At 45.8% G+C, this 19721-nt stretch overlaps 3 protein-coding genes across 6 annotated transcripts in view; all 3 read right to left on the bottom strand.

Annotated features, from left to right (window-relative positions):
* Nucleotides 1–963: 963 nt before the first annotated feature.
* LOC130390573 (caspase-3-like) lies at nucleotides 964–7218 on the bottom strand. Its single transcript, XM_056600610.1, has 7 exons — nucleotides 7111–7218; nucleotides 6736–6810; nucleotides 5990–6138; nucleotides 4922–5050; nucleotides 4542–4717; nucleotides 2031–2145; nucleotides 964–1708 (listed from the first exon to the last, which is right to left on the bottom strand). The coding sequence occupies exons 2-7, from the start codon at nucleotides 6801–6803 to the stop codon at nucleotides 1482–1484; spliced, it is 864 nt and encodes a 287-aa protein (XP_056456585.1). The 5' UTR covers nucleotides 6804–6810; nucleotides 7111–7218; the 3' UTR covers nucleotides 964–1481.
* An 87-nt stretch (nucleotides 7219–7305) lies between these two features.
* Nucleotides 7306–18802, bottom strand: cenpu (centromere protein U). Of its 3 annotated transcripts, none has more exons than XM_056600606.1 (13): nucleotides 16129–16453; nucleotides 15732–15783; nucleotides 15417–15498; nucleotides 15070–15310; nucleotides 13506–13733; nucleotides 13196–13286; nucleotides 11934–12027; nucleotides 11497–11617; nucleotides 10790–10868; nucleotides 10613–10660; nucleotides 10457–10518; nucleotides 9194–9350; nucleotides 7306–8425 (listed from the first exon to the last, which is right to left on the bottom strand). In XM_056600606.1, the coding sequence occupies exons 2-13, from the start codon at nucleotides 15759–15761 to the stop codon at nucleotides 8312–8314; spliced, it is 1347 nt and encodes a 448-aa protein (XP_056456581.1). In that variant the 5' UTR covers nucleotides 15762–15783; nucleotides 16129–16453; the 3' UTR covers nucleotides 7306–8311. The 3 variants fall into 3 exon arrangements, with proteins under 3 accessions (XP_056456581.1, XP_056456580.1, XP_056456582.1); XM_056600605.1 differs by having other exon boundaries at nucleotides 7307–8425; nucleotides 16315–18802; XM_056600607.1 differs by lacking the exon at nucleotides 13506–13733 and having other exon boundaries at nucleotides 7308–8425; nucleotides 16315–16451.
* A 324-nt stretch (nucleotides 18803–19126) lies between these two features.
* Nucleotides 19127–19721, bottom strand: part of LOC130390569 (long-chain-fatty-acid--CoA ligase 1-like) — an 18089-nt gene continuing 17494 nt past the window's right edge. For both annotated transcript variants that reach the window (XM_056600604.1, XM_056600603.1), the window contains exon 20: nucleotides 19127–19427. In XM_056600604.1, the coding sequence (XP_056456579.1) occupies nucleotides 19287–19427 (141 nt within the window). In that variant the 3' untranslated portion in view covers nucleotides 19127–19286. The remainder of the gene's footprint in view (nucleotides 19428–19721) is intronic.

Here is a 19721-nt window from a genome sequence, read left to right as displayed (position 1 = left end):
TTGTGTAGAATGGCACATACAGTGATTACTGTGCTTGCCCTCTCTGGGGTGAGGCGTATTTCGCCGTGGAGGACATGAAACCGACGTTTCATCTGCCCAATTCCTCTCTCCACAACATTTCGTGTATGTTTGTGTGCTCGCAAAGAGCCAATACGATGTGTTTTACGCATAGGACTATACGTAATCTGCGTAATCACTTACATGTTACACTTTAACTGTGCTCCCGGTTGTGGATTGAGGTAGGGTGTCTAGAGCCACGTCTTGCATGGATAGTCACTGTCACCCAGCAAGTGACACCCAACTGGTACATCTCAAAAAGCTGCCTCAGACCGCTCACCATTAAAATGCGCGAATCATGGGTAGCTGAAGATCCAGGCCACTTTGCAACAACATCCAGTAGGCTATGTTAAAATTTGCATCAAAAACAACCTGCGTGTTGATGGAATGCACTTTCTTCCTATTGACGAACACGTCCTCGTCTTTTGATGGCGCAATTATTTTTATTTTTTATAAGTTATATATATTTTTTTATAATTTATAATTTTTATAACATTTTATTTCGGGAATAATCGGATTATTCCTGCTAGTCGGGGATGTTATTGCATCGCGCATTAACTCCACAATAAATTGAATACCCTAACATTTCGTCTCGCAGGCATTTTAAGATTCTTTGTGAATAGGTCTTACTGAGTTAGGAGTCCTCTTGAGGACTTTTAAGCTCTCCTAGACTTAGGTGCTACTTTTAGTCCTAAAATACTTAGTGAATTGCTCTTAGTGAAAAAAGTTAGGAGTCCTAAATTTAAGAGTGACACGCCCATTATTTTTAGGAGTTACTCCTAAATTCGCCAGTTAGGACCTACTTTTAGCCCTAAGATCCTTTGTGAATACGGCCCCAGATCAACAGGATATATAATGGACCCCTAACCCTAAAAGGTAAGGGGTCTTGTTATATGAGAAATGACTGAGGAGTCATGCGTCATTCAGGTTAACTTTTAATTTAGTATTTTCATAAACAAATGAGAAAAGGTAAATTTTGCTTGAAAGTGCAATTTCAAAATATCCCCTTATACAGCAACAACAAACCAATAATACTCAAGCACAATACTGGTTGTTGAACATTTAAAAGACCTGCATTCACATTGGAGTGAAAGCAATATACACTTTCCTGTAGAAGAATTCAATAAAATCTGAAATAATCTGGGAATTCTATGTAAAATAAGTGATTAAAATCTGGCCAGAGCTGTTCATCTCCAGAGCACGTTGTGGCATAGAAATAAAGTATATCAAAGCAAGCACAGGATCCCCAGTTCCAATCAAATAGATCGCAAAGACGGCAACAAATGCTTCTCCCATCCACCACAAGCACAGACAGGACAGACCTGAAGAAACAAAAAAACAGCCAATAATTTCCTCAGCACCCGTAGTTGAATCAATCGGATCACTTTAACGGTCCCAAAACGGACTCCATCAGTTGGCAACTATCAACGGAAGTAGAAGTCCTTGGTCAATGTGGTGGTGATGGATGGCATCTGCTTCTTCTTATTGCTCCCTGGATCCAAGGTGAACGACTCAAAGTCCAGCGCCACCTTGTGGTTGACCCGCGTCATGATCTGCATCAGCTCCAGTTGGCTGCTGTGCTTCTTCAGCATCTCGCACAGCGCCTGCATGAACCAGGAGCCTGTGCCCTCGTTCCTCCAGGAGTAATAGCCTGGTGGGAGATCACGTACGATACATTTAATACAGAGTTTATTGTTTTTAATATTTACCCCCTGTGAGTACACTTCAGCTACCCCCCACGACCCAATCCACAACAGGGTACTGACGATGATTAGCCTGAAATCCACAAATTCAGAAAACGTGTTTTAGTCTTGAACCCCTCAGATCACTTATGATTTCCAAGGGGCGAAAACAAGGGGCGCGGACCAAATGGCCTCTAATAATGTCTGACATGCAGTATGTTATTTGTGACCAAAGGACCACGATTGGCATTTGATCGCCTCATGATTCAGACAGCCGAGATTACTGATTACCTGGAGCTGTAGAGTGGGCGTACAAGAAGTCCGCCTCCACGGGAATCCTATCCGATGATTCGTCACAGGAGCTGTCCGTTTGAATCCCATCGTCGAAACAGATGCCACGACATGCCTAGCAGAGATCATTATTCATTAATTTATTTTATTGAACCTTTATTACCCAGGAAAAGTCCCATTGAGGTAAAGTAATTCTTCTCCCAGGGAAAAAGATTTGCGGCAACATGTTTCAAAATACATAAAAGACCGGACAATGGTTACATACTAAAACACAAATCTCATACTATACATACTAGAACACAAACAAGACATCACACTTAACATGACAAGCTAATACAACTTAAATGATACACAGTTACAATGTTCAGATAAGGTGGAGATAAGGCGAGACTAGTTTAGAGTCCCATAGCTTGTTCTTAGAAGGGTAGTGTTGAATGATCAATAGTAGGGGTGTATACCAGTGGTTTTCAAACTGTGGGGCGCGCGCCCCACAGAGTTCTTCAGGGGGGAGTTCTTCAGGGGGGGCGCGAGGTGAGAAAAAAATAAACCTGAAGAAAAACCTGAAAGCCGATGATTCAAATCATCAATCGTACTTCAACTGTAGAAGTAACCACCTAACTAAATCAATATTCAACCGTTTATCTTCGTGCAAACCATTTAACAAATCTACACACTTGTATCTTCAATAATATCGAAACAGAATTTTGATATCATTTAAAATTTCTTCAGAACCACCGTTTTAGTTTCATACCGCTTCGTTTTCAGCTGTTTTCATTGAAGACGTCCGCCCATTCTGATACGCCTAGTTCTAGACATCGTAACTCATTCATTTTTCAACCGTTTACCATCGTTCAAACCATTGAACAAATCTACACACTTGTATCTTCAATACTATCCAAACGGAATTTTGATAGCATTTATACTTTTTCAGAATCACAGTTTTAGTTTCAAACCGGCATCGTTTTCAGTTGCTTATAATAATTTAGGTCACCATAGCAACGCCGGTAAACAAACCCCGCCGAATAGTCGAATCTCTGGACTGAAAAAGCAGATCTTATTCGACTCTGAAAATTCAGAGTCGGGGACCCTGAATGAATCTGTGTAAACTGGCAGTTTACACAGATTAAGATGTTCAAATGTATTTAAAAAAGGTTAAGCTAAAACATGCATAGATAAAGTTGTTAAATTGTGTTAAGAAATGTGTTTAAAAACGCACAAAGATGTTGTAATGTTTCAGAAATATGTTTAAAATGTTTAAAAAATATGTTTAAAAAATATGTTTCAAATGTTTTAAAATTATGATCAGAGATGTTTAAAATGTGTAAAATAATTAAGATAGCTTTCAAAACACAGGTCTTTAGAAAAAAGAAATTTGGGGGGGGCTCAGCTGAATTTTTTTCTCTGAGGGGGGGCTCACTCTCTCACACTTTGAAAACCCCTGGTGTATACGGTATAAACGGTCAAGAAAGTACACCGGTGTGAATTTGCGCTACGGTATGGATTTTGACATTACCGTGATATAGGGCTTTGATTTTTGCCCAAAAATCATATTCGAAGTGCGTTTGTTTATTAATATTAATATTCGAACATATTAGAATATTTATCAATGATATTTTGACCATTAAATGCCTTCAGTAAGACCTGGATTGGGCTTCGCAAGGTTTGTTTACCGCGTTGCTATGGTTACCGGTCTTGCGCGTTCCAACGGTTCATTAGGTTTCTAATAAATCGCGGTCTAATCAATACTTCATTCACTGCCTCTTCCGTGGTCATTACAATATTATGAATAGACTGCGTCGGGTTCTCCGACGTCTCTCCATCTTGGCCTGCCCATAACAGATTTTAATATTAAGGGCTGCCTAATATTTGTTCAAATTTTGATTTATTTTTTGATATCCGTATTTTATTTGAATAACGAAGTTCGGAGTCAAAGCCCTACTGTGAAACCGGTGTGACTGGTAGACAGTGTTATGTGGAACCGCGGAGCAGTTGCATTTACAACAGAATTAAACCCAATAACCACCAATGTGTGCAAGGTCCGGGGGGGTAAATTGGGGTTCTAGCTCAAGCAGGCAATTTACCTCGGGGAGTGTAAACGCAAAGGCCGTGCCGCGAAAAAAGCGTGCATAAAACGGCCTATTTAGCAGTGTAAAAACGCTCAGTGAGAGAGGGCTGTGACTGAGTAGAACGACTACAAATAAGCCTCAAAGTCAGTAAAGTGTTAACTGGGTTCTCTGTGTTGTTCTACTAAGCGGCGGACGCTTGGTGGTGACGTATTACGACGTGATGACGAATGTACTGGCAACCGTACTCAGGCCCAGTTGAGATTGTCAAGCGTGAGCAGCACAAGCCAGCGTACTGCAGGGGGGGGGGGGGGGGCAATCGTACTTGAGCACAGTACAGGTGTGAAACGGACTTGGGCAAGGTACAGTGAGTTCGCCCTCAGTGCGCTAAATAAACCCACACATCAGCAGTAATCCACACGTTATAATGCTGTCCTTCAAAGCCCACCTGTATGAAGAAGAGTTTGGGCTTGGCCACCAGAGTCTTGCAGCGGTCGCCGCGGAACATTCCGGTCAGCGTCTCGAGCTCGGTGGAGGCGTCCGTCCCGAAGAAGGTCCCTTCACCGCCGTGGCTCAGCAGCACGCACACAAAGGAGGCGGAGCCACTGTGGTCCTCCTGGGACACTAGGGGGGGGGGGGGGATTTAGTTCTAGTTCATATACTTTTTCAGTTGGTGTGTTCACGCTAACTTATGCTTGTTCTCCATCAGAAGGGTCAGCAACTCAGGGATGTGCAGACCCCTTTAGCGACCAGGCTTTGAAAAGCGGCATTACTCCTACAACTCAGGGCTTTGGGTCGGTTTAAACGCTGCATAACGTCGTCCTGTACCAGTGTGGAGCAGCTCCTCCATCTCTCCCACGGTCCGGTCGTCTTCTCTTCTTATCTTGTAGCCCAGACCGCGGAATGTCCTCTCCACAGCGTCCGCATCCACGTTGGTCCCCTCACGGGTTTTCTGGCCTGAATGGGTAGGCCCACACGCGCATGCACAAACAAACGCACGCACGCACGCACGCACGCACGCACGCACGCACGCACGCACGCACGCACGCACCCACGCACGCACACACACACACACACACACACACACACACACACACACACACACACACACACACACACACACACACCCACGTTGTTGCAAGTAAGAAAAGATTCTGTCACTCCAATAGGTGAAATGTGTGTTAGCAGTTCAAAAGACAAACCGACCATAAAAAGGCACAGATCACTGCTTTAACTGTTACAGTTACTGTTATTTCCGTAACCGATAATCTCTTACCTTATTCCACAATATTTCATTTCTGTAAAACATGACCTTATTTTTTATATAAAACCATTGTTCAGCACTTAATAAAGAATCGTTTTTTTCTGATAAGAGTTCAAAGTTCAAAGGTTCAAAGTTCAAAAACTTTGAACCTTTGAATTTAGAACTCTTATCATAAAAAACGATTCTTTATTAAGTGATAAGAGTTAATCACAAACATGGAATAATATTAATAAAATTTGAACTTGGCATGAATGCAATAGTTTTTTATTGAATGCAGTTTCTAGCCTATTATATATCTTCAATAGAGTAATAATGATTGTAATAAATGTCTGGCCCCCTAATTATATTCCCATCCCTCAGCATGGCCCTCAGTTCGATTAGACAGCCCTTCTCTGGTCGTTATGTTTAGACACTTGACCGTTAAAAAGAAATGCCTTCGGTCGATTGTGATGAGTCCAGACACTTGGCTAACATTGATCCATGTCCTTCACAGAGGTCTGCAGTATGGCTGCGATCTGACACACAACACGTCCTTCAGAGGCCAGGTGTGAACGCTGGATCGCACCTGGCCTTGGAAGGACGCCTTGAGATGTCTGTGTATGAGAAGTCATGATGTGTCATGGGGGCTTTACCCGTGTTCCCAAGGAAGTTCTTGTTGTTGATGATCACACAGGTTCCAATGCTTTGGTAGTCCATTCTGTAGCGGTTGGCGTCCGCGGAACCAGCTCCAGCTTTTCCCTCTCGCCCCGCCTTGTCAGGGGGGTTGGGAGCCTTGGATTGCCTCAACACACAGATGCCGTGTGGTTAGACACACAACTACAAACGAGGATGTGGTACAACAGAGATCAACACACCAACATTAATTCTCTCCTATACATTTTTTTTCAAATATCTGCCAATACACGTGTAGACACATACATCAATGGCTTTAAGAAGCCCAGAATGCCATGATGATTTCAGAACCTAGATAAGCAATGGTCAAGAACAGGTTCCTCATCCAGGAAGCAAGGCCAACGCGGTAGGCCTACTGTCAGAGTTGTTCAGGTAGCTGATGTTTCCTGTTAAATGAATGTTACTGCATAATGATCTTTCCACTCAAAAGGACTGTGTGGCTTGGAGTAGCAGAATGCATTATGTGTCTGTAGTTTATTCTGTTGGAGTTACGTCCTGTGTGCTTGGGTAGCCTACTTGTGAACTGTTTCTATCTAACGTTACTCACTGTGATAAACATGCACCATGATTTCGCAAAGGAATTTCCTCTGCGATGCCGATAACCGACTAATGATATATCGATCGTCCTTAGGGTCCAGTTATTAGTTACCTGCGAGGGTAAAGCACAATCTCTCTATCTTCCATATAGGGTCCAGTAGGAAGTTACCTTTGAGGCCAGAATTTGGCGTCCACACTGTCTCCTCGCTCCTCTGCATCGCCACGGTTCTCTGACATGGTTATTCTATACATGGAGTTAGTTACACATTAATACACACGGCCGGATACACGACGGAGAAGGAACTCATCTATAGTCGATTTGTTTCTAAAGGTGACGGTAGAGCTGAATAATGCGACCTGAAACCACAGGACCGAGGCTCCTGTTTCAGAAAAGCGGCGTCAAAGTGAAAGTGAAACAGCCAACTGATCCCCAAATAACTAGTTTACGCTCAAATCCGTTATTTAAAAAATAATCCTACGTAAGTGATTAACATGAGTTTACAATATGTCCTGAAATATTTTTTAAAAAGGTTCATTAACCTACCGTGTACGCGACCAAAGGTGATGGACATGTAAGGACGGGACTTCACCTTCAAACAGGGAGACGCTCACTAGGCCGTTCCTTATAGGTCCATGGGGCTGACCGACTGACCAATCACAGGGCGGAGCTAGGAGGAACAAGATTGGTTGGAACAGAGCCATCACTATGGGCTCTTAGCCAACATCCCTGCTCCTTCCCCTGCCAGCACTACTATGTCTATGTTACATATAGGCTACCATTTGATTACTTATACGTTCATATATGTGTTCAATTGGAAGCTAACCCTCACCCTAATATTCATGAGCCACCTGAGAGCACCCAGCGACCTGGAGACGACTGTCGTCCTCTAGGAACCCTCACCCACCACCCAGGTCCACGACACCAACATGTGGACCCGGGATGGGCTTCAAGTTAGCGTCAGTCCACCATCCCGGTACACAAGTATACAAGACGAAACCCCAACAGACACAGAATAAACTAGACACATCAAACATGCTGCGTCTCCCAGCAACACAGTCTTTTTAAGTGGAAAGACAATAATGCACTCACATTAATTTAACAAGGAACATCAGCTACACGCTGTACATCTTTGAAAGGACCCGGTCCTTCTACCTGAACCACTCCGACAGGACCACGTTTGCCTTCGCGATGAGGAACCTGTTCACTTTCTTCAACTCACCCCGCTTTAAAATTAATTTTTTAAACAAGCTTGAAGCCTGTTTGCGACATGTACATGGCTTGGTGTCAAACGGTGTCTGAGAGGAATCACAGCCTGAGTCTCTAAGAGATGAGCCTGGGCTGTCAACCACTGCTCCACGTCTGGACTACAGCGGAATCGTTTGTCAGTCGGTGTGGCAGACCCGTGAATAATTAATAAATAAATGAGTGTTGTTAATGATATCTTGTAATAACATGGTGCAGATGGGGGCGATTAATCTGAATCATTCTGTAACACACACACACACACACACACACACACACACACAGGTATTTCACATACATTTTCTTTAATTCGTCAACATGAATGGTATGATTAATTGCTTTCCTGTTCAAGAGTAGGATCAAGACATGCATACAAGAAAAGACATTTAGCAGACTAATACATTGTTAGTGTGTTTTCACATCACTTAAGTGACGTCCAGATACGATCGGATTAGATTCATTCGTTGAACACGGCCAGGTGTTCCCAGACGTCCTCATTGCATCATTCTCTCATCCCGGCCTCCAGCCGCTTGTTGTTGTCGTCTCGGAGGTGGTCCTCTGCTCTCAGGAGGCTCTTGGTCTCTACCAGCAGGGCAGGCAGACTGGACGAACCAAACTAAGTAAGGACGCAAAAGACCAAGAGTCATTAATTATTTCATCATATTAGAGGAGACCGGATTGGCCCGAACGATGTGTGAACTACAAGGGACAATTCAAACCAATCAAGAAAACAATTATGAAACGTAGAAGTAGCCTCATTAGTCATCTCCCTGAACATGTCAAGCCACCAGTCTGGGCGTGAAGTCGTTTTTTGTGACGGGAGTCACACTTTTCCTCTCATTATAAAGGCTCTGTAACCAATGTGGTCGTTTTGGCTAACTTCCTGTTTGTGTCTGCAGTTAACACTCCTCTGCCTCCTCTCCATAACAACGTGGCTCTGGCACGACGGCAGACGCTTTTACCTGCTCCGCCTATTTGGTGGTCAAGCTATTCCCGGGAACGCCGGAATAGGGAGCGTCGCCGCCTCCGCCACCGGCAGTCGACATTAAAATCCCGCCGACTGCCCGTGAAGGCCCAAGCAGGACCGAGTCTGGTTCGATAGTGCTCATCCCAGGTTGGATAAATAGGGAACGGGTTGCCAGATTTTTCCTGTTTATTGCAGAGCGGAGTGATTGGAAAACCCATCATACTGACCAAACACTGCGTCGGCGATGTCTGTCGGAATATAGCGCTATCCAATACTCTTTTTAACACATTAATTTAGATAACTTACGCTTTAACTAATTGAAAGCTGTAGATGTACGTTGCGTAGAGTCTTTATGGGGCTCATGTGGGAAGTCTCCCCACATGGACCTACAAGCGGGACTCTTCAAATCGGACCCACCTGCTCTTTCTCCGAGGGGTGTGCCCGTCTGTGGGCCAGATATCGTGTGGTCAGGTCTCCGAGGCCCTGCAGGAAGGAGAAGCCTCTCCGGACGTGGGCCAGTCGCTGCCTCAGCTCCACCTTTTCCTTCCTCAGCGAGCCCAGCTGCTGCTCCGCCCTGTCGGGAGTGGTCCGAAGACGTCAGAGAACACGCCTGCTACGAGCTAACCCGCACGCTACGAGAACACTACGTTCCTTAGTGCGGAGACAGGCCAGGGCCTCTTCAACTGATTGAGTGTTATTTCCAACATTCCTTCCTTTGTTTATGGCCCTACAAGGGAGAACCCAATGGCCGGTCCCAGGCCGTCTGCGTAATAGCCAGGGTCATATACTATATCAAGGGAGAAACTGCATCTGTTCTTTTGTGATTCATGCTTTAATTTGTATAATTCTCAGCCCAAACTTTAGTTTGGTCAGAAGCGGGATAGCCAAGGAGCATCCATCCGACGCTCTGATCTAACCTATCAAGCTGCCTTGATTTCCAATTCAAGATGAATACTGCTGTTTTGGAAAAAGTCTGCCGAGTCAGGATCGCATTAACTAACCTTATTTGATAAAGTTTGGACTAGTCTCTATGAAGCAAAAGGAGGGGAATTGTATGGGCACGCGTTGTTACACTTCTGGCATTCTGAAGGATGCGTTACGTGGAGCGTTCTGGCCCATTGGGCTATGTGCTGTGACTTATCTACTGGGCAGGCGTGGACCCAGTTATGTGCTCTGTTTGGCTAAGCATGGTGCTGAACTCCTGCCTCCTGGATACCAAATGTGTCTCTATGCGGGAATTACACATGTTTTTGTGGCCTTGAGCATTTGGGTCTCTCATACATCTTTACTGCTCGTATCTCTAGAATTGACACATGATGAATGGCCCCCTGTATGAGCTGGACGCCTCCCTAGGCTTAGGATCCTTCCTTAGCGTGAGAAAAAAGCCTCTTAATTGGCAAGGGCTTATGTGGCCTGTTGGTATGAATGGGTGAATTATGTTACAATACGACGAAATAAGCTGAAATCTAAAACACACCGGGCTGGCAACATGCAGCCTCCATGGGGCCACTTCGTCAAGACGTTGTGTTGTTACTATTATTAACTATCACACAATATCTCTAATTGATGCATTTTACTGCAAATACAGACTTGTTTGTCAGTGACTTCACACTCTGAGGAATCTTGTCAGGTATGGTTCGTGGTTATTAACGGGAGAACTGGTGCGATCTCAGAACTCACCTGAACCGCTCATACTTGGCATCCAGCAGTTTCTGTGTCTTTGCTTTGATCTTTGAGTTCACCTGTCAATCACAGAGGAGATCAAGCCTTGAGGGACGGGAGGGAACGCACTGGACCAATGCCATTGTTACCCCAGCCACTGATTTCCATGGTTACCTTGGCGTTGTCCCTCTTCAGAACCCGCAGCTCCTTGGAGGCGGTGGTCTGGGGGGGGGGGGGGGGGGGGTCACAGTGTTAACGTGTGTTTGGGTGTGCTGCTCTGTGCGTTGGCGGCAGGGCAGTGAGCACCAGCTTTAACACTCCCCCACAGAAGGCCAGGGACACAGCGCTCACCCGCTCAGTGAGGCGCCCCTCCAGGGAAGAGGAGAACGAGTCGATGGCGCGTCGCACGGCCGTCGACTCCACAGACTCCCTTCCCATGAAGAATAAAAGGCGGATTAGTCATCCATGTTGGTTAATTCAGGCAGAGGGACGCCAGAAGCTGTTTAGGGCAACATTATCTCAAATTACGATACAGATAACCTCTTCATTACAGATCATCCTGAAAACAGTATGTGCCCCAACAAATACATTCATATACATTAAGGAATACCATGCATGGTATTAAAGCATATTGCATTTTAATTAAATTGTAACAAAACACACCCATTCCCCGCTAACTATGTGTAAAATACATTGGTCCGATATCATGAACATTCATATCAATAGGATCATATGTTAGGTACAGAAACCATATGAAACGGCCTGGAGGCCAACCCGAAGAACAGGACGTGTGTCCCCTACTCACACACCATCCTACCCCACTAAGTCTACGTTTCCCCTACTCACACGCCATCCTACCCCACTAAGTCTACGTGTCCCCTACTCACACGCCATCCTACCCCACTAAGTCTATGTGTCCCCTACTCACAACCCATCATATGACCATTATTCGTTGTGCTGCACTCAAAACGTTGTAGTTGGAGACAAAGTTGGGAGGTGTTACTCCAAAGGGCTGTAGAGAGCCGTGCCCCCACCCCCCCCTAGGTTGAATGACTGACTTGTATGTTTGGCAAAGGGACAGGAAGCTTTGCAGCACCACGGACCCGTCGGCCCCTGCAGGACCCCGGGACCTCTCTCCTGCCCCGTCCGTCTGTGAGACCGTGGGCTCAGTGCCGCTATCTGGGAGGAGGGGCAGAGAGGAACACAGCCAGCGTTGTTTACCGTTACCCGTTCTATTTAGCACTTTAATGACCAATCGCTTGGATTGAAAGTGTGTCGTGTGTGTTATAAGCAGGTAGGGGCTTTGCTTTGTTTGCTGCTCCAGAGTGCACACAGGATAAGGGTTCAACTGGGAATCCAACAGTGACATCTTGCAACATTCAACAGCCATTCAACCCGACTGGAGGATAGGATTTCCTGATGCTGTGTAAAACATATTGGCCTGATATCATGATGACAGTGATATAAACAGGACCACAGGGGACGGGAAGCCGACCTGGAGAGGAGGATGTCCTGGCTAAGTGCCGCTGGCGGTCAGCTGACTGGCCGGAGGAGGACTTCCTGGTGCGGGCCCTCTTGGGACCAGGGGACTAAATACACAAGAATATCAACACAACAACACAGCAACCCCCGGCAGTATCCATTAGGGGTGAAACGGATCAGTGTGTCCACGGTTCGGTTCAGATAACCGTTTTGGGCCTCGGTTTCGGATACGGTTCGGATTAGGATCATGTCCGTGATAGTAAAAAGGCGGACTTTTTTTTGACGGAGGGTTTGGGGGAGAAACACAAAAATGAATGAGACCCACAGGCTATTTGCAATGTGTTAATTGACTGCAATCAGACAACTTGCAAGGCTTTTTTGTGCAATAAATGTTCCCCTAAATGCATTTGAAAACATGGTGCACTGACACATGTAAGGGATAACGGCCGACGAGGCTTAGAACTCTGGCGACGAGCGCAGCATGAAGCCAGAGTTGCCTCTACCTGTCCATTTTTTCCATCGAACCGGTCGACCTCGAAGGCCGTTATCCCGCTTATCACCCGTTTGTATTTATCTCCCGTATATTTAGAATATAATTGTATCAATCACTTTCTTTAAATTTAGGAATCGTGCGCTTGAACTTCAGAAAACAACCTATTACAGCTACCTCATTGGCTCGGGCAGCACTGGAGAGAATGCATTCCGCTGGGTCCTAAACACCCTTTTGTATCGGACGTAGGCTACAGTCGGCAAAATACGCTACATAAGGCAATGCCTTCATGAAACCGAAATCCGCGGATCTCCAGAATGCTCCGAACTGTGGTAAACGAACCGAACGGATTCGGATACAATTCGAATCCGCTGCAGGCCTAGTATCCATTGGCCTGCCTTTTAGATCCGGCCCTGAGTGGTTGAAGGGCAAGGCCCCTTCCCACAGTCAGGCCCTTCTATCTCCGAGCCCGAGTCCTTCTAAAAGTTGATCAAGACTCAGTTTCTAAATAATTTGATCGTGCCTCCAAGTCCTTCAAAGATGTGTGGATGTCTGTTATAACGGTGATTCAGGTGCATCGCTTTGTAAAGTAGGAACCCCCTAGAATGTCTACATGTTATTACATCTTCCACTAAGCATTTATTCTAGGTACACCGATGTCTTCCGTACATGCTAAATAAACCATCGGTTGAAAAACAAACTGCACAGAAATTGTATTCAATGTTTTATTAAGAATCAACACCTCAAGCATCACAATCAGACCATCTTAACAACCACTCTCTTACCGGTGTCTCTGAGCTGCTGGACTTTCTGTTTACTGATTTCCCCCCTTTCTTCCTCTCCTCCTCCTCCTCTGCCCCCGCTTCCTTCCCTGGTCTGGGAGAAGAGAAGCGACACACAGAGGGTAAGCACAGGGAGCAGGGTATCCACGCTGGGTGGGACGGATGCAATGGATGGACGGATGTCCTACCTACTCAGAAGAACATTAGTGTCACACAAAACATCAAGGGAGGGTCAGTCTCTTCGTAGCGACAGAGCCAGTGTGTGGTACTTTGTTGCGAGCCCATATGAGTGAACCAGGCTAACTGACCGTACCTGGCTACAAACGTCAGCTGCAGCTGCCGGCTAACCCTCTTGGCAGTCGTCTGTCTATCTGGGGCTGTGACCCTAGGTGAGGCCTCCCGGGGAGCTGGGGCTCGGGGTGGTGGCCGGCTCCCTCTGGCGGGGCGAGGACCAGGCACCCTCCCTAAGCCTGGGCCTTTCCTTCTCCTCTCCTCCTCCGTGATCCCTCCTGCCTTCTTTCGGGCGGGCTTCCCCCCTCTCCTGCCAGGAGCGTTATGTATCGGCAAGAGAGTGATGCTTCATTTCAACAGAGATATCTCCGCCTCGCTCTCTTTCGCAACGCATTGTGAAACTGTGTGTTGAAAGATTGGAAACTGATGCCAAACTGTTCCAAATATAATGGTAGATTGGGAAACAGGATCAGGCTGAGCTAATGAAAGTGTTTTAACACCACTGACTTAGCCAGTCTCAGGAAATGAAGATAAAAACAACAAGAACATGAACAATTTTAGATTTTGCCCTTCACTACTTGGTCAGTGATGTAATGCACCAGTGTGTGAGGGGACGAGTGTGTGGGGACGAGTGTGAGAGGGGACGAGTGTGAGAGGGGACGAGTGTGTGAGAAGGTGTGTGAGGAGACGAGTGTGTGAGGAGACGAGTGCGTGAGGGGACGAGTGTGTGAGGGGACGACTGGTGAGTGAGTGTGTTATGCCGCGTTCACACTGAACACATCCGTCGACAGATCTCAGTGACTTTGCATGGGGCGCTCTCGAAATGCATTGTGGGTCCATCCATTCCGTCGGCTCCATACTTTTCAGGCAGCGACGGATCTGTCGGCCAATCAGTTCGCCTTACCCATGCGTCAGACACGCTCTCCGTCCTCCGTCGACAGACATGTACAATGTCAACGCGGTGTTAGTGTGTGCGTGAGGGGGTGAGTGTGTGAGTATGACTCTCTCGCTGTGTCGTATAGAAAGATGTAGCATCACATTAATTATGGGGGATTTGACACAATATAAATGTCAGGATATGCTCGTGAATTCAGAAGACCAGTCTAAACAGTCTCACCGAGGTTCCTTACAACGAAGTACGTCGAAATGTAAAGTATGTTATCCGACTAAAGATCGTTTTATTCCTTCGCTGATTTTTAAACCTGATATTTGACGTATCAGGCATTGATCGGCATGTATTCTCATTGGAAATAATTAAGACTACAAACCCAGATATCACGGAATACCTCCATTGTGATGTAGTAAAATAAAATGAACGATAACATTCAAGTATTGTGCAGCCCCATGACAAACAGACACAACTTATTGATGACACTTTTTGTATTCCAGCACCCAGCCTTGGTGGGGATAAGATAAGAGACTCCTCTAAGGGTGGGGATAAGATAAGAGACTCCTCTAAGGGTGGGGATAAGATAAGAGACTCCTCTAAGGGTGGGGATAAGATAAGAGACTCCTCTAAGGGTGGGGATAAGATAAGAGACTCCTCTAAGGGTGGGGATAAGATAAGAGACTCCTCTAAGGGTGGGGATAAGATAAGAGACTCCTCTAAGGGTCCCAGAGGGAGGAGCCGGTGTAGATGCTCTTACCCAGCCGCCTCTTCCTCCCCAACACTCTTCCTCTTCCTCCCCCTCCTGGGGCCTTCCTGACTCCTGGGGGACGCCGCTGGCCTCTGCTTGGCCCCCGCGGACGGCGCAGCCTTCCCAGGACCTCCTGCTCTTCCTCCCACTTTCTTTTCCACCTTCTCAGCGGGTGGGGACACCTCCTCCTCCTCCTCGTCCTCCGGGAGTCTGAGGTCTTCCTCCAGAGCCGTGCTGTGGAGAGGGTAATCTAGGCAACCGCAGCGTCAACAGTCAGGCAGGGGAGATGTTTTTTTGACCCCTGACTTAGTGTGAGGGAACTCGTCAGGAACAAGGCTGTTTCCGAGTGTGCTCACCAGAAGTGCCGTGTGGTAATCTATCCAGGATGCTGGCCCGCTCTATGCTGGACTCGTCCAGGCTCTCAGGCTCCAAACGTTTCTGGAGAACAGGCGGAGGTCTTGTAACCTTCAGTCCACAAGCTACGCTCACAAGCCAATGCCAGGTGACCGCCACCGTGACCATCTCAGCCCAGGATGTTTGTTTACTGAGCACTGGTGAGCATTTATAGGACAGTAAGGCTTCATAAAAACCTGCAGTCTCCCCAACGCGACACACACACACACACACACACACACACACACACACACACACACACACACACACACACACACCTTGGCCGGGTGGAGAGGAGCTTCAGCCATCCTGGGTCCCTGCTTCTTGGGTCTGTGAAGCCAGGAAACATTTTGAGTCAAAGTGAACAGGAATATTAAAGAGCTGCTTAAACTAACTAATTAACAAACCAATAAAAAATAAAAAACAGGTGTTAAACACGGTCTGGCTGTTCGGTACCCACAGTGTTTGTTTTGATTAAAGTTATAATTATATTATATAACTTATTGTAAGAGCCATGTTTAGTAAATGTCTAGTTTGCATAGTTTGAGTTATTGTTTCTCTTAATTAGGATTGCATATCAGCATGGACCCATAAGGCTTCCGTATAGTCATGACGTCAAAAATAGTGAAATAATGTGCGGGAAACACAAAACTTAGAGTCCTACCGTCTTCTTACCAAAGCTAGTCAACACCGTTTTCTGACTCTTATTTGGATTTCATGGCTTTGTTGGTTTTGTTCCCTGAGACTTGTCATGTTTGGATTCAAGCTCATTGCTTCTTTGGGCTTACCGAGGGTTGTGAAGAACATTGGAAAGACAACGCTAAACTTATAATTCATAGTACATAGCAGTGAACAACATACCCCATCGTTATTATGAACGGCGCCGCCTCAAGCTTTCAGACCAGCATTTCCTCCATAATAGTGAAATGCATTTAAAATGAACAACAACAACACTGTATGGCTTCTGGTCGCCTGGACCGTACCACTGAGCTGAGGAGGGGTTCCCGCTAAAGCTTTCTAAAGTCTGGTCTGTACCATTTCTTGGTCTTCTTCTTGCCGGGGTGGCCAGTGGTTAAAAGCGTCGACATGTGACACTGCCCCCCGCAGGATGACCAGGAATTACATCAAACCAATCAGAAGCACAATCAGAAATATTTTATTGGTGCGTACCTGATTCACGTTAGAGTTGCCACCTCCCTATAATCTAAATATAAGAATAGAAAAATAATAAGAAAATACTAAATAAGAAATAAGAAGGTTATACAAATATGCACTCGACTTTGTATTATATAGGCTACAATATAAAACAACAATATAACAATCCTACAACAAAGAAATATTGATGTTGAGAAATGGGCTTAGACTGTTTTAAAATGAAGGAATAGCGTATTGTAGAGTTGAATCATAGCACACAGTATTGCAGAGTTGTATTATTGAATTATTGCACAAATATTGTGCAATAATACATAATACATTACACTTTAATTGAATGTAGACCGGGGACACACCATGGAGTGGGTGGAAGACATGTCCAGGATGACACGTAGAGCTAGACTGGACATCTATTGCAGATATCTGTAATGCAACATTCCTATTCAAAAATAACATTTCAGGTATCAACAGGGCAATTGTTTACATAGATTATTGGAAAATAAATATATCATAAATATTTTGAGGTAAATACAATGTTTTGGAATAGTTTCAAAAATAGTGTTGCTTTGTGCATTCCATTAGGTTTTACATTGTAATTCTTTCCATAGACGTTTTTTTGTGTCTGCTTAATAAACAAAAAAATTCTACCCAACCAATGGTCAGCTTCTCCGTTGTTGTTCTCCCTCTGTTGTTTTTCTTTATTTCTACAATGTTGTGTACAACACATAATATAAAGACAAAGATGATTTGAGTGTAAATCCACTATGAAAGAAACTGAATCAATCAAGCATTATTATAGTATTTAATGTATAAAGGATCATGTGCTATAAATGATATCATATAATAAAGCCTAATTATATAGAATTATAATACAGGCATTAAAGCCACGCTATAGATAAAATGCACCTTGTCTGTGAAAGAATATTTTTAGACCCTAATGCGGGGTAACGCTGGTTTGCTTTTGAAATACAGTTAAAATCACATTGTGCATGTTATCAAACTAGGTCTATATCAGGTTTGTAAACTGAGTTGTTGATCAGATTTCTGATGAATTCGAAAGGGTATGGAGAAGAACACACAACATAGCACACAACACACATGAATACAGTTTTTAATATTTATAAAAACTGCCAAATCCCCGAGAGCACAATAAAAGAAAATGATAGCACAACAATCATATTTGGATTTGTAAGAAAAAAAAAATACATTTAAATGTGATCTCGGCCGACAAGACAATTTCAGCAATTTCTTTGAACAAACAATACTTTCCGAATTACAATAATTAGCTATAGTTCCTAGGAACCTTTCATACAATAAAAAGCTGTCTTCACCTCTATGATAAATAAATGAACCCAATGAGCTCCAGTGAAGGAGTGAGTAAATATATTTTAATCTCTAATCTGTCACATCCCTGATTTGGACCTGAGCACCACAACAAAACTACTGAGCACTGTGCCGAAACACATGCTTCAATGTCTCTGTTGTGGCCCTCCACCTCAACAAAACTCAAACACTACTTTAAACCACCTTTCCAAACGAAACAACCTGGTTTACATGACACTTGAGAATTGATCTTAGGTGTAAGAGAAGAAAGCAATCAATATGGCTGGTAAATATATTTAATCCCTGCTTGAGAGAATCCCTTTTGAAGAGTTTGTGCCAACGAGATCCACAGTGGGGTTTAGCAGCAGGACGCCCGTCCCTGATCCAACAGAGCAGTTACCGGTGTTGCCAGATTGGGCAGGGAAATCTGGCCCAATCTGGCAACACTGGCGATCACCCGCACCGTTTTCCCTTTAGAAAGCCCTCACAGTTCCTATGAGACCCACCGACACCCCTGATTCCTAGTCTACGCATAATGGTGTGTATGGGCCACACCGAAGAGCCTCATTGGCGCATTCACATCACAGGGCAGCTCGTCTTCTGTGCCGTACGTCTAACATGACCCCACCCGGACCCCTGTTCCCTCACGCGCTGTGACTTGAAACAATCCAGGACCCGGAGTGTGTGTGTTTGTGTGTGTGTCTCTGTGTGTGTGTGTGTGTGTGTGTGTGTGTGCATTTTCATCTTTATAATGAATTGCCGGTTCTTTGTGCTCTTAGCATCCTTCAGCAAGGGGTCCCCAACACGCCCCTCCTGCTACATCTGGACCCCGGTGTAGCTAGGGGTCCCCAACACGCCCCCTCCTGCTACATCTGGACCCTGGTGTAGCTAGGGGTCCCCAACACGCCCCCTCCTGCTACATCTGGACCCCGGTGTAGCTAGGGGTCCCCAACACGCCCCTCCTGCTACATCTGGACCCCGGTGTAGCTAGGGGTCCCCAACACGCCCCTCCTGCTACATCTGGACCCCGGTGTAGCTAGGGGTCCCCAACACGCCCCTCCTGCTACATCTGGACCCCGGTGTAGCTAGGGGTCCCCAACACGCCCCTCCTGCTACATCTGGACCCCGGTGTAGCTAGGGGTCCCCAACACGCCCCTCCTGCTACATCCTCACCCCGGTGTAGCTAGGGGTCCCCAACACGCCCCTCCTGCTACATCTGGACCCCGGTGTAGCTAGGGGTCCCCAACACGCCCCTCCTGCTACATCTGGACCCCGGTGTAGCTAGGGGTCCCCAACACGCCCCTCCTGCTACATCTGGACCCCGGTGTAGCTAGGGGTCCCCAACACGCCCCCTCCTGCTACATCCTCACCCCGGCGTACAGCTCATCGATCTGGGCCCTGAAGCGCGCCTGCAGCTCGTTCCTCTTGGCCTTCAGCGTGGGGGTGAGCAGGCCGTTCTGGACGGAGAACATCTGGTCGTGGACATGGATGGCCTTCACCTGGAGGACAGGGAGGCATGGATCAACATAGGCACCCGCACGGACCCCTGCAGGACCCAACCAGCAAGTCGTTGGTGCGTTCTTGAAGGGAGCGTGATGTCAGCCGCGGTATTAACAAACACATCCCCCCCTTCAGACTAACGTTAGTGGAACTTTTAGGGGGTCAGGGTTGCAAATTAGTCTCGACTAGAAACCTGTATGCATGGCATCTATTTTATATTTGATAGGAAACAATGCACATTGTATTTGTTCCTGCTCAATAAACTTCTAGATAAAATAAATGAATAACTTAAT

The sequence above is a fragment of the Gadus chalcogrammus genome, chromosome 10 (genome assembly GCF_026213295.1).
Source record: "Gadus chalcogrammus isolate NIFS_2021 chromosome 10, NIFS_Gcha_1.0, whole genome shotgun sequence".
Classification (NCBI taxonomy): domain Eukaryota; kingdom Metazoa; phylum Chordata; class Actinopteri; order Gadiformes; family Gadidae; genus Gadus; species Gadus chalcogrammus.
Note: the sequence above shows the minus strand (reverse complement) of the source record. Positions and strands in the feature narration are given on the sequence as shown.